At 43.7% G+C, this 14,753-nt stretch overlaps 1 protein-coding gene across 1 annotated transcript in view; it reads right to left on the bottom strand.

Moving 5' to 3' along the window:
• Window positions 1-14,753, bottom strand: part of KIAA1549L (KIAA1549-like ortholog) — a 196,712-nt gene that overhangs the window by 95,488 nt on the left and 86,471 nt on the right. Inside the window, exon 4 of the mRNA XM_012725187.1 lies at window positions 111-2,303. Coding sequence (XP_012580641.1) covers window positions 111-2,303 — 2,193 coding nt within the window. The remainder of the gene's footprint in view (window positions 1-110; window positions 2,304-14,753) is intronic.

Here is a 14,753-nt window from a genome sequence, read left to right on the forward strand (position 1 = left end):
CTGCAAGCTAGCAGTGGATGTTAGACTTGGAGAGGCTGGTGAAAGTAGATGTGTTGGATGAGGCAGAGACACAGAAGACTGACTTAAGGAAGGGTAATCTTCAACCTCACCTGCTTGGAAATCCCTGGAATGATCGTGGCTGCTTATGGACAAGAAGTCTGTATGGTTTCCAACTTCGGTAGCAACCGACTGTTGAATGAGCTGTTGGATGCCTGTATCAAGCGCTGGATCCTGAATGCTAACGCTGTCTGTTGTTGCTAAATGTCCAGCGGTATCTTCTGAATCCCGAGCTTTTATTGTACTGACAGCTGAAGTTAAATCAGGGGCAGGAGTAGTTGAAACTGAATGAGTGTCCCAACTTGTGGAGTTAATTGTGTCCCCATTTACATCATAATTTGTTTGCTGCAGCAAGCCAGATACCATTGGTTCTGTGGAAAGGGATCCAGTTTCTGCTAAAAAAGAACTCCAGAAAACATCTGTGATTTCTGGCTTTTCCCTGTGTCCCATTGTTGAGAAATCATAGACCTCAGTGGAGGAGGGAAAGGCTGGCACCTGTTTGGAAGCTGAAACTGGCAACTCAGAAGTTTCTGGAGCAGCTGCAGAAGTCTCTGACTTGGTGCTGGAAAAGGGGGGAAACTGGGAGCCCGTCTGGGCAGTTCCTCCAGAGGGGCTGGAAGTCACAGGCAGTGCGGAAGGGAGGAGGGTTACCCTTGGTGTTTTAATGCCAGTTGGTGAAAGATGCCCTATGCTGAATTCAGAGGCAAATCCATTGATGGCGGGAAGACTTGGGATCTCTTTTGTTGGAAGGGTCTGGAGAGTGACGGTCACCTCTGCCTTTTCATTTTTCTTTGAAACAGCTGTCACACTATCCTCTTTCTGCAGGGGAAGTGTCTGGGGTGTGGAGATCAGGTTAGATTTGTGTGAGAGGAGGAAGTCTGTAGCTGCGGTCGGAGGGGGTCTATCGTTATCCTCTTCTTGAGGAGTTGACATTGGGGTGTTGGAGGGTGGAAAGACAGGGCTCTGTGTTGGCCGGAAGGAAGGCAGGATGGAGCGCCACTCTGCTGCAAGGCCATTCGATGGTGATCCAGGAACCGCCCCAGAAAGGATGGTTTGCCCCCAGCTAGCTGTAGTGAGAGGCAGAGAAGAAGGTACCAAAGAAGTGTGCTCTGCTGAAAGGGCAGGCCCTTCGGAATTCTCTGGAGCTGCTGACAAATGCAGTGGGTTAGCAGGAGCTAGCTTTCTGCTGGTCATTTCTATGGCCACTGATTCTGCAGCCTGGAAAAGAGAAGGCTCAGCCTCAAGGGTCACCGCGCTCTTAAAAGCCGGCAAGGACACCCCATGATGCACTCTTTCAGCCACCTCAGCTTCCACTGGCTGGGTGGATGCAGGACTTGAAGTCACTTCCAACAATGGCCTTGAGGGGGTTCTACCTGGAAGCTGAAGGGGACTCCCAGGTGCTAAGTGAGGGGGAGACACGTGGGCCAGTTCTGTCCCAGACTGCAAAGCCTTGGGCGTGGGGGAACCTGCTGAATGAGCATCCTCCGGGGAGGAGAGCTCAGAATCCTGCTTTGTGGGGGATCCAGAAAAGCCTAGAGCAGGGGTGCCTATTAAACCCCAGGCTCTGGGGGATGGTGTGCGGTTCACGGCCTCAGCAAGTGGGTGCAGGGGCTGAGCTATGCTCTGGCTTGAGAAGTCCACTGGAGCTGTTTGGGGAAATAAGGGCTCTTGAGTGGGTGGTTCAGCTGGCTCAGAAAAGATGATGGAATGAGGTGATGAGTCGGGAGTCAGTGAAGAGGGTGCAGATGGGGGGAGAAACAGGAGAATGTCTGACCTTGGGGACTGTTGTTTAGAAATGAAAGGCATCCCTACCCTGAGCGGCTGGGATATGAGGACTGCTCTCAAGGAGGTCACGGAAAGGAGAGTGGACAAGGGTGGGGTCATGCTGCTGTGAGGCCAACCTGACACGGCCGCTGCTTCTTCTCCCCCTTGAGTTCTTGGTGGGGCCAGGGACTCAGTGGAATCCTTAGAAGGCTCGAGGGAAGTGCCACGGCCACTTCCTCGGGAAGGTGGGGAAGAGAAGTCACCGTGGGCCCTAGCCCGGCGGTGCGCCTTGGGAGGGAGCGTCCGGGCCGACTGCGGCAAGCTCGTGTTGTCAGGAGCCAGGCCCAGCACAGTCCCAACTCTGCCCGCTGCGGAGGAAGACTGGACTTCTGAGAAAGGCCATGTTGGTGGAATCGGCGACAATTTCCCATGAGGAAATGACTCTGGGGTGGGGGTGACAGTTATCTGTAGATTGTCAGTTCCTGTGAAACAAAATAGCAAGCTGTCAGGCTTCGGGTAATCATTATGTGTCTGCTGTGGTGGATCCTGGAGAGAGGGGCGGGCAAGACAGGGCACTGCCCAGCGCCGCCAGCTCCCACTGCATCTAGAAAACTCACCAAACACTTGGAAGCAATGAATGAATGTGTGCGCTGCAGCTGGCCTGCAGGGCAGGGCCAGTGAAACACAGTCTCTGAGGAAGTGATGTCTGTGCAAAGATATGGAAGGTACTTGTGGAATTTACAGTTTTTTTCCTCTACCACCTAAAGGGCTGGACCACGAAACTCACAACCAAGATAATCAAAGGTCAGTGTGGCCACCTGCCACCCCAAGTCAACAAAATAAACTCCTCCTAGAACCCAAGGCCACAGAGAAGGGCTGTGTATTTGAATGCAAATCTTTTTGACTTTAGGACTAGAAGGCACATTCCAGCAGAACTTGGAGGTTGCCTGTGTTTGGAAAGATGGCGCCAGTAAGACCTTCATCTTGTCGGATTTAAAAGGATTCTGGATGCTATCATATCAGACAGTAAAGGGGATTTCTTTCAGATTAGGCTATTTCTGGAAGACAAAACTGTTCGCATCCCACCTAGGACTAGAGAGACACCTCTCAAAGGCCTTGATGCCACTGTGAGCACCTGCACAGACAGGTTCTAGGACTGTGAAAGCTGACATGTGAACCTGCAGGCAGAAAGGCAAGGGAAAAGGTGATGTCCATAGGAGAAGAGGGAGGTGACCACTGAACAGAAAGCTGACAACATCAGGCTTGGGAAGGAAAGCCCTGCTTGAGGATTCTCTAGCTTCTTTCCCCGGGTTCTGTGTTGATGATACTGACAACCCTGGAGCTGGCTAACCGTCCTTAAACAGTATTTTGAAAATAAAACAAAAGGGCACTTCTAGAGAGTTCTATATTATTAGCTAAAGATGTCAGAACTGTCAGGAGCTAATTTGTGTTTCAGAACAACCATTCTTGCTGTGGAATGAGGGACAGACAGGAAAGAAGTAAGAGTGGATGACAATATGTAACAGGTACAGGTTTCATGGACTCTGCCCCTACCCCAGATGCTGGAACTCCAAATCCCATCAGTACCAAGAAGAAGCACGCAGGGACGTGAGGGCGGAGCTGAGCAGTCAGGCTGGGATAAAACCGGACATGTGGGCTCTGGGGGGCTCTGGGCATGGTGGTTCGCAGCTGATCGCTTTGGTGCTCAATCGGTTTTCAGCGTGCCGGTGGAGTCCAAATCAGCAGAACTGGTAGGACATCCTAGTTAACCTGTGTTTCTCTCCCTTTTCCCCTGGGTTATTCTTTTACCTCCTTTCTCCTTATAAATAAATCCATTATTTAACCTTTTGAGTGTGTCCATAATACGATTGAATCGTAAGCTCACGGGTGAAGACCCACAGACAGGCAACCCAATTCACATTGGGGTGCCCTGTAACAAATACACCATTAAGGAAACACCTGTGGTGGTCCAGGCATGTGAGGACAGGCATGTTGTAGAGAGCACTGACCTGGGGTGAGAAACCTAAATAGGTCATTCTTTATGGTTCCTTTCTGATACAAGCTATGCAACCTCTGTCGACAGACATGGTACGGATGGAGGGGAAATGCTCTGAAAAATCAGACTTTTCATGCTAACTTATGTTATGACCTCCCTTTTTTGTATAATCGTAATATCAAAATATTCTGAGTGACCTTCAGCTTACATTGGATTGGCTCAGCCTCAGAAGGCGCTACCTGGCCCTGACAAGCAAGTACTGCACCAGGGTGAGAAATTCCTCTTGAAGTCAAAAGTCATCAAACAACCGGCTGATTAATAAAAACAAATGGCTGTTACTGCAAAGTCTCTCTCCCTGCCAGACTGAGGAAAACCCAAATCTTATCACTCTATCTCACTTAGCCTTCTATTCAGTTTCTAAATAACCACCCAAACTTTCTAATATCTAGTCTTTAGATATGGAAATTCACCCAAGTCGTCTATGCAGAGTTAATCAGGTTTTCTACCATCTAGACTTCAAGAAAACTCACTTAAACTTTCTAACAAGTTTTTCAAAGAACCTTACCTTAATTTGATTCACGAGAAATTTCCTCTTCCTGCCCTCACTTTACCCCCTAAGATGTCTCTATGAGAATGAAAGCCTTTAAGTAATAGATAATGTTTAAGGGACTTTATTTTGGTTAATCTTCACTGTGGTAAATATAGTAATATTAGTCTTAAACTTTGTGAATCTATGTACCTTTTTTTTAAAAGATTTATTTATTTATTCATATGGAACTGGGGTACAGGCCAGAGATGTGGAGGGTGAGAGGATTCACCAGAGACAGAGAGAGGAGCAGAACAGGCAGATCGACGAAGTACATTGCTGAGGGGAGCAGCGGGCGGGTCAGAAGAGGTCTGCCTCGCCATGTGGTCACCTCCGGGGCAGGCGGGAATCGAACAAAAAAAGAAGTGGCTTTAGCTTCTCAGTGCTGTGCTTTAACCCGCTGCGCCGCCAGAGAGGGCCCTATGTATCTGTTTTTAAACTTGATAGATTGATTTTTAAAATGTTATAATCTCAACTGAAGGTCAAAAAAGGACCCCAGACTATTCTTAGCAAAAAGGTGATTGTGATCTCAGCCCATTTCATATGCTAATGTCATCGCTCTGCCTGCCTGAAGTGTATAAAATAAACCTCTGCTAAAGGCAGAGCAGGAAGACTTACACCTAACTCCCATTCCCGTGTCTTCCTCGCACCTGCTCCCCTTTTCCCCCTTTTTCTAGGAATCTCTGCTCACCCACGCCATTCCCACCTTGAGACCCTGCCTGTTCTGCCCCCCAATAATCCGTGATCGGGGACAAAGTCTCTGACACCTTTCAATTGTTGGAGTTCAGGCTAATGCATTGCTTTGAGTATGTTTGTGTTTGTATAGGTGGCGGGTTGTTTGGCTTTTTTTTTTTTTTTTTAATGACTGCAAATTCTCCTACATGTTTCTCCCATTGACAGGTGAGAGCCTAGACTCCCCCTCCTCTTGAATCTGAGTGGACTTAAGACTCTTCAGCCCAACCAAGCATTGCAGAAACAGCCAGGTGATTTGCCAGGTCACCACTAAGACTACCAACAGTAAAAGACCAGGCAGCTTTTGTGTGACCTCTTGGAACCCTTGTCCACCACATGCCCCCTCACCTGAGCAGCCCAGGTCATGTGGAGAGGTTGTGTGTGAATAAGCCTGTCAACCTTCTCTGATGAGTCACTCTCCCCAGTCATCTCAGCTGAGGCACCAGAAATGTAACTGAAGTCTCCAATGGATTCTAGCCCCCAACCATTCAAATCACCCAGCTGTGAGTCTTCCTAAGGGAAACCCCAGGCGTCAAGAAGCAGACAAGGCATGCCCCCATCCCAGCTCTGTCTGAATTCCTGAAACCACGAAGGTAAAAAATGATTGTTATTTCACAGCACTAAGCTGGGGATGGCTTGCTGGGCTGCAATAATAACTGAAACAGCACAGGGCTGTGTCACTCTCATAGGGTTGGGTATTAATTCAATTCTCAAAAGGATTCAGAAGACAATCAGCCTCTCAATTCAATGAAAAACACTTCTGCTCTATATGCAAGGTTTAAGAATTATGTCTATGCTAATAAAATATATCTGTATCCATTAGAATTACATCATGGAAGAAGTAAGAAAGAAAGAAAAACTTTGATAGGGAGTAAGAGATTGATGGTACTGAGATGGGGGAAATTCTGATGCTATTTAGACTCATTATGGTGATCAATTTGTGAAATACACACATACAGAATCATTAGGTTGTTCACCTGAAATCAATATAATGTATGTCAAATGTATCTTGAAAAAAAATTTTAAAGAAAAACGGGAAAGAACAAAACCTAGTTAAAGAGAGCTTAAAATACACTCAAAAGAAGGAAATGAAGTAGAAATTTGTAGGTGGTATGTTGGACAGACTCCAAGGTAGCCCCATGATCCCTGTCTCTGGGTGGTCATATCTGAGCATAAGCAGAAAATGCTTGTAGCCTATAGGAAGTAGCAGAAGGTACTCTTGTGATTACCTTAAATAAGCCTCTATCTTGCTGGCAGATTTACTCTCCCCAATGGCCAGGTGAATTAAGAGGCCATATTGGCAAAGCACAATGGGTGGCCTCTAGGAATTACAGGTAGTTTCAAGGAGCTCCAACTGGCCTCTGAACATAAGCTTCCAGCTGTCGGACAGTCAGCAAGAAGCTAGGACCTTCAATATAGCAACCAGCAGCAAGTAAATTTTGCCAATAATCTGAGTGAACTTGGAAACAGATTTTTTTCCAGCCAAGCCGCCAGATGAGAACACAGCCCACTGACACCCCAATGCCCTCCTTAGGAGATCTAGTGCAGAGGACATATCAGATAAGCTATGCCCTACCTCTTGACCCCTGGCAACTGAAAGATAGTAAGTGTGTTGTTTAAGGCCGCCAAGTTTGTGGCAATTTGTAACACAGCAATAAAAAACTAATACAGGTAAGAAGCTATTGAGGATGAAGCAGGGGGGTAAAAAGAAGAGATGTAGCCTGAGTAACATGGAGTAAGATGGCCACAGAGTAGCATGAAGGATGATGAGCAGGTGCAATCAAGACAATGAAAGAGAAATCCATGTAAGTGTGCTTATTTGGAATAGAACAGAGACCAAGATATGAAATAAAAGTTCTAATAATATAGAGGCATGGGTAAATCAGATAAAAGGGATCAACTGTATAGTAAAGGATTTAATTGGACATTTAGTGGTAAATACACCATAGTGCATTCATTGATCTATAATGATGCACATCTGAACTTACGTGTTACAATGCAATGCTTTTTTTTTTTTTTAAGTTCCAACATGTACTGAGACTTGGAGCAAGTTATTTAAAAGAGCACTGGGCTTTGTAAGATTAGAAACAAAGCTGCTATAGCAAATATGTACTCTTCTGCTTCAATCCCATTTTTTTTTTTTTTTGATTTATTTATTTATTCATACAGAACTGGGGTACAGGCCAGAGGCTCAGGGGCGGTGAGAGGCTTCACCAGAGACAGAGTGGGGAGCAGAACAGGCAGATCTACGAAGTACACTGCTGAGGGAAGCAGCGGGCGGGCCAGGAGAGGTCTGGCTCGCCATGTGGTCTCCTCCGGGGCAGGCGGCAGGCGGGAATCGAACTCATGCGGAAGTGGCTTCAGATTCTCAGTGCTGCGCTTTAACCCGCTGCGCCACCAGGGAGGGCCCAATCCCATTTTTTAAGGGAAAAAACCCACCATTCTTGCTAGATATTGAATTCTTGCTTTTCACGATAAATGATCACTGACTCTCCACACTCCTCCTCCAAACACCCATAATGTTCTTCTATTTAGAATGCTGTGGGTAACTCTTTATTGACAAATATGGCAATATTCTTCCAAAAATGCACAGGAAGCACAGGGAAGTTCCTGATTTTCCTACATGAACCCAGGCTAGCTATCCTGAACATTTGTAAGCACCAGTCACTTCAGGGATAAGCCAACAGTTACCTTCTTTAGGGTCAGTGTTTCCCACAAAGGGACTGATAATCTAAAGAATTTAAAAGGGAAGTGGGTTAAATGGTAAGAGGTTTGAGAAGATGCTGGATAATGAAAGACAGGGAGGAGAAATGAATTTACATGGGAAGTGAATGGGAGCAAACAAGGCAATTCTCAAAATAATGGAGAAAAAAGTTAACATGAGGCATCTTTCCCCTTCTCATGGAAACAAGAATGAATAGCCCTGCAAAACCTACTAACAGATTCTTCATACACACACAAACATTTTAAAAGAAGTTATTAGAGCCTTGCTTTAAATAAAACCATGATCCTCAGAGCTTCTGGAAAGGATAAATCATTCCTGCAAAGAGGGCGACCTAATATAGTGGGCTGACATACATATACACACTGGTGACACAGGAAATGCTTTGGATGCCCAGCAGTTTGCTGAGTTACAGGAAAGCTAACCTTAGCCTCAAGCTAAAAGAGATGGGAAGCAACCCATTAACACAGAGACATATAAAGGGTGAAGAAAGCTTGGCCAGGTTAGGACACACAGACTAATGTGACTGACTAATGTCAAGAACAATGAGAACTACCGGCAAGTCTCTCAAGACCTCAGCCGCCCAGGCGATAATACCTAGATGCATAACGAGGGAGTCTTCGGACTCCTGTCTCCCTGAAACTCTTCACGGTGCTAATGTAACATTCCAGTACTTACACATAAGACCAGGGTTGTCATGTCACTACACGCAACTGTTCTGGACAACCTGGACCCCAGAGAAGTCCACGTCAGGCTCCTTTGTGCTTTTTCTCCACTCCAGTGAGCCTCTAGGGCTGCATCCCTCCCCTGTTCATGCTGTTTTTATTCCAGACTCCAGGCAGAGACCCTCCTTTCCAAATTTATCAGTCTGCTCCCTAAGGAGTGGCCTCCACTTGAAATGCAAGGGCCTCTTCACCCTGCTTCAGATGGCTTCCTGGTTTCCTCCAAGGTCCTCTTACTACCGCACCATCCCCACAGCCCTGTCCCAGTCTGTGTTGTTCGTTTCTTTGGCTGCTGGAGGCAATGAGGAGTCAGCCTTCCACAGCCAAGCAGGCACAGGCGTGGCTGTGTTTCCAAACCTGGTTCAGTGACCCACTATGTCCTCCTCGCTGCCCTTTTGCACTTACACAAACACACCTGATCACCATCAGGTGACCTTAATGTTGGACAAGGGCAAACCATCAATAAACATGGATGCGTATACTTAATTTCTCTTCCTTGGATGCCAAAGAAATACATATCAAGCTTTTAGCAGTTTTCTATCAGGCCCTAGAACTGGATGGCCAGGATTTAATACCTCTCCTGTGTTTGCTAGTCCTGGGGACTTAGGTAACTTACTGTACTTACCTGTGCCTCAGTGTCCACATCTGTAAAGTGGGGCCAATTGCAGTACCTATTTTGCGACTATTATTTTAAGGACTTTAAGGATTAAAATGAGGTGATGTGTGTAAAGTCTTCAGAACAGTGCTTGAAGTTCCAAAAATGCTTGTTCTTACTGGCACTGTGATTAGCGTCATTATTTGTTCACTACAAGGTTAAGTATGGATGTACTCAGAGGCTGCTTCAGAGGCTCAAGTTGTCAGTCAGAACTCAGAAATGCCTGTTTTATATGTGTCATCACAATTCCACACATCTGTGGAATCCCTTATTACCTCAGAAAATATTCCCGCCCTCATCCTACCTTACTCCTCATAGTACAAGTGAGGTAGAAGATAAGGCTTCGACCCCCATTTTATGGGCCAGGAAACCAGCACTCAGGGAGGTTGTGTTAGCGTGGCCTAGGTCACACAGAGTCTCTAGAGCCAAGTAGGACCCAACCCCATTATTTCAGGACCAAGGCTCTCTGCTCTGTGTGGGAAGGAGGAGGTCTGCCTCCATCCCCAAATATGGGGTGGGATCCTCCTCCATCCTCCCAGAGAACTCAGACTGGGGCCCTAGCAGGCAGTGCCTCTTCCCCAACTTTGACAGCTCTGTCTCTCTTCAGTGAGGCTTTGTCAAGTACTGAGCGCGGCTCTAAATCACTGAGACCTGTCAGCCTGCAGTTCCAGAAGGTCAAGGAGACAAATTAAGCATCACTGCTATGCTGAAGCAGACAGCCACACACAACAGCTCTCAAGTTTGGTGCCTGGGACAGTCTGGCCGAGGATGATTTCTCTTGGGGCTTTTTAAAACAAAACACACCAGCTAATAGAATCAAATTGCCATTTCTTGAAGTGATTCCAGCACATAGAAAGTTCTATTAACTGCCATGGCAGAAGCATTTTAACTTTCAAAGCTCTTTCACAGCTATTGTCTTTTTTTAAAGTTCATTGCTTTCAAAACTTGTGAAGAAGCTTTCAAAATCAAGTTGATCTCCCCACTATTAGTTTAAGAGTAACACAATTTCACTTTAGTTTTTTTTTAATTTTGCATTATGTGATCATCACAGAAAATTTAGCATAGGTGGGAAAGTCAAAGGACTTGCCTAGAAAATTGCCCCCACCTTCCTCTGTCTTCTCCACAGGCCTGTCCCACCACATTGAGAAAAACCATGGTTCACACTGTGGCGAACTCTACTTCCAGACTTCATTCCTGGGAAAGCTTTAGTTTGCTTGCTTTTCAGACAGTGATCACACTTGCACTTCCAACTTTGCACCTGCTTTTTCTCTTTTAACACTATGTTAAAGTAGTTCTTTAGATTGGAGGCACTGAGGAGTCAGCCTTCCACAGCCAGGCAGGCACAGGCGTGGCTGTGTTTCCAAACCTGGTTCAGTGATCCACTGCATATCATTTTCACCAAAATGTGGTATTATATAGAATTTACATAGTACCTAATTGTTCAGATGTCAGCTGTTTATACATTTTCAATCTTACAAACAGCCTCATTTCCTTCTTGTCATTATGTAACCTCTTAGGAGGCCGGTGGGACAGACACAATGACCTCCTCTCATGGACAAGGGCACCACAAGAGAGATAAATCAATGAAACTTGGAGATTCTCTCATAGGGTCATTTACCACAAGTTTCAAAACTTCACCTTACCAGACAGCCTAAGCTCAACCACAGAAAATACAATTCCCCACCCATTGCTGAGCTTCAAAACTAGGACAATTCCAGCCTATCAAGTAACTTTTATTATTTCATTGTCATGTCCTGAAAAGGAGTTGAGGCCATTTAAATCCATTAGGCAAGAGAGATTGGAGATATAGGGAATTCTGGACCACAAGAGAAGCAGTAATAGTGGCTTAGAGAGTTGGGTAAAAGCAACAAACTACTACACTTCACTGCACCATGAAAGGGTTAAAAGTCAACCACTTTTAAATGACAGCCCCTTAACTAGGAGGCCATCATTTCCACACTATTTTTAGCTCTATTAGAGTTCTTTTCTCTTTCCTTTAAGTATAATAGCCAATTATCGCTTTTATTTACTTAATCACTTAACCATTTATCTCACAAATTCAAACTGAATGACATGCAGTCCCTTATAAAGATTAACAAACTGTAACCCTCACTGGGAAAGGTGGTCGAATATCAGAGTTAAGTAGGTGAGATCTAGAGCTAGGGAAGCAGGTTCATAATATACCTACCCCTCTGTGCCTCCTCCCTCACTCCCAACGCCCTCACCCCCACCCCACCCACCCACTGTCATTTATATGATGAGGAGAGTAATGCTCTTTGTCTCACAAGCTATTTTGCCTTACAATCACTAATCCATGTAGGGTATTTGGACCAATACCTGGTCAACAAATGTTACTTAGCATTATCATCAAAGAATATCAAATCTAATGAAGAGATTTCAGAGTGATACTTGTTTTCTAAATCATCAATATGATAAAAGTAAATTCTATACTCCCACTTTTGTGGTAAGCTTATTATGTCTTCTCAGGAACAGCTTACATTTCTTACAGTGGATCCCTTTTCTCCAATAGTGATTCTCTAATGAGTAGCTATGAAATCCATTGGCTTTCTCAGCAGTAGTAAAACTCACTGAGCATCTACATTAGATTCCTGTGCAGTCTGCTTATTTCCACAATCAAGCATATGGTTTTGGAGATGACTTACTCAACATAGTTACCATGATCACTTATCCATCTACCTGTAGTCTATAGCCACACCATCCTAATGCACACAGGCTCATCAGTCTAGTTACAATTGAAGCTGCGATGGTGTGAGGAAAGAGCAGAGTTGGAACAAGGTGTGTGTGTGTGTGTGTGTGTGTGTGTGTGTGTGTGTGAATTACACATGTGAACAGTTTCTGAACTGGTGTAAGCCTGGGGAAATTTTTCTCCTTTTTGCACAAATGAGAAAAAAAAATCATGCAGAATTCCCTAGCTGACCTCAGCAGATGAACTGAGCTGTGTCAATTCAGAATCAAAAAAGTATGTGTGTCTTGGCTTGTGAACTGCATAAAATATTAACTAAACTAGGTAGTTTTCACAGGAAGTGCTCAGGTTTTTCACAGATGTACACAGGTTTTCACCACCCTTCTCAAAGTCCACTAGCAACTGAAATTCACCACCCTTCTCAAAGTCCACTAGCAACTGAAACTGGCATTCAAACATTATAAAGTTTTATTGCACCAATTTCTAAACTTTTATAAAGAAACACCATCAAAAAGAGTGAAGAGGGGAAAATTCTATATTAGAGACACCAGACAACCTGATAGTCTCCAAAAAGAGACTAAGCAAAGATAAGGAAAGACCTGTGGGGTGGGAGGAGTCGCTGTATTCAAAACAGTGCAGTAATCCTCTTATGGGAGGATCTGCAGGGCAGACAAATACACCAAAGGCTCTGATAAGTCTTGCAGGAAACAGATGTTCTGTTTCATCTAGAGAATTCCCAAACTGTCCATTGTGGAATGCTTTCTTCATTTCTTTTTTACCTAATACCAGTTAATATCCAAGGAGTGTTCTGAAGAACACTCTAGATCTTTGGTGTGTAAAGGTATTTGCCTTGAGCATGCTTTCATCATGATGTAGCAGGTAAAGCCTGCCCCTACTTAATAAGTACTCTAATAGAGCTGGGTGATAGCCCCTGCTTGCTTTTATCACCTATCACTAACAGGTGATAACATATACTGATTCATGAGTTCTTCTATTGAGGTTCAGCACTTGAGATGGTACAAAAGAGAGCATGGGGGAACCTGTCAAGTGTGTAACAAATGTTAAGCACCATCCTCATTAGACTGATTGGCTCTAACGCCTTCCTGGTATTCAGTTAACTTGGGTAAAATATCAATAGCATGGTGGTTTTCTCCCGATTGGAGACATACAAGAAAAATATTCCACTGGGAAAGGCTGTGTGGTGCTTCATGAAGGGATGCTGATATTTTTCTTACAATAAACATCTGCAAATATTTATATGGGTACCAAAGAAGCAGAATATATATTGCCAATGGTGTGACAAACATTACATTCATGATTTACATAAGTTAGATAAATCATGCCTGATTTAGGCATAAGCTTAACTACAGAGGTCTAACTTCAATAACAGGAAAGTTTACTTTGAATTTGTTCATTCAGGATTGCCAACTTTACTAGAACTAAATAATGATTAAATTGATTGCTGGTAAGTTAAAGAAAGAAAATACAATTTTCAAGTCCTTTAGAAACACAAAATTGAAAATAGCCAGCATGTTTACAACAAATATTTTTCATTCATATTTGTCTTGAGTATTTTATATGTGGTCATGTTAATATAGCACATTTTGTAAAAATTCTATAAAAGACATTTTACTTATTTTAAAAATTAATATCTTACAATTCAATCTTCTACCCTGACTTGTTAACATTATCATTTCCACACAATTATTAGAACAATTACCAGTGAAAAAGTGGCACATGTTGTTAACTTCTTACAAATACCAAGAGCAATTAATGTTTCTTGTGACACTTAATTGTTGTTAATTGTGCCTTAATCCTAGCTGTTTTTGAAAATAAAAATAATGACAAACAGCTATCATTATAGCATAGAGACATTTACACTTACATTATAGACTTTATTAAGATTTTCCTTCAAACTACTGAATAATTTAATACTAAAACTATTTCAGCAAGGTGAACTTATTGGCTAAATTGCTTGCATATTGACAAAGCACATGTGTTTTAGAAATCTGAATTTTTAGGTGGTTATTTTTAAGGTCAATTTACATCAGAGAGTTATCATTTTCGAAACATCCAGTCTATTTAAGAATACATTCTCTAAGAAATACAAATCAGCATCACAATGAGATACTATTCACACCTGGGAGAATGGCCCATCTCACAAAGATCAGAAACAATAAATGCTGGCAAGAATGAAGAGGAAAAGAAGCCTTCATACACCACTGGTGGGAATATAAACTGGTCCAGCCCCTATGGAAAACAGTGTAGAACTTTCCAAAATATTAAAAATAGATCTACTATTAGCCCTACCTGGTGGCTCAATGAGTTAAAGTGCAGCACCATGAAGCTGTGCACAACCACTGCAGCACAAGTTCGATTCCTGGCCAGGGAGGTGACCCACATGGCAGAACAGATGGCTCCTGACTTGCCCACTGCTCCCCACAGCAGTGTACTTTGTCAATTTGCCTGTTCTTCTCCCCACTCTGTCTCTGGTGAGTCCTCTCATCCACCACACCTCTGGCCTGTACCCTAGTTCTTGTATGCATAAAAAGAAAAAATAAATTAAAAAAACTAGATCTACTGTTTGACCCAGCAATACTCCTATGTATCTACCTGAAGAACACAAAAACACTAATTCAACAGAATATATGCACTCCTATATTTGTTGCAGAACTATTTGCCATAGAGAATCTACAGAAACAACCTACAAGCCCAATGACAGATGAGTGGATAAAAAAGATGTGGTATATATATATATTTTATCACAATGGACTACTACTCAGGCATAAAAAATCAGTTGAAGTTGTGCCATTTA

The sequence above is a fragment of the Condylura cristata genome, unplaced genomic scaffold (assembly GCF_000260355.1).
Source record: "Condylura cristata isolate star-nosed mole 26May11 unplaced genomic scaffold, ConCri1.0 scaffold00015, whole genome shotgun sequence".
Taxonomy (NCBI): domain Eukaryota; kingdom Metazoa; phylum Chordata; class Mammalia; order Eulipotyphla; family Talpidae; genus Condylura; species Condylura cristata.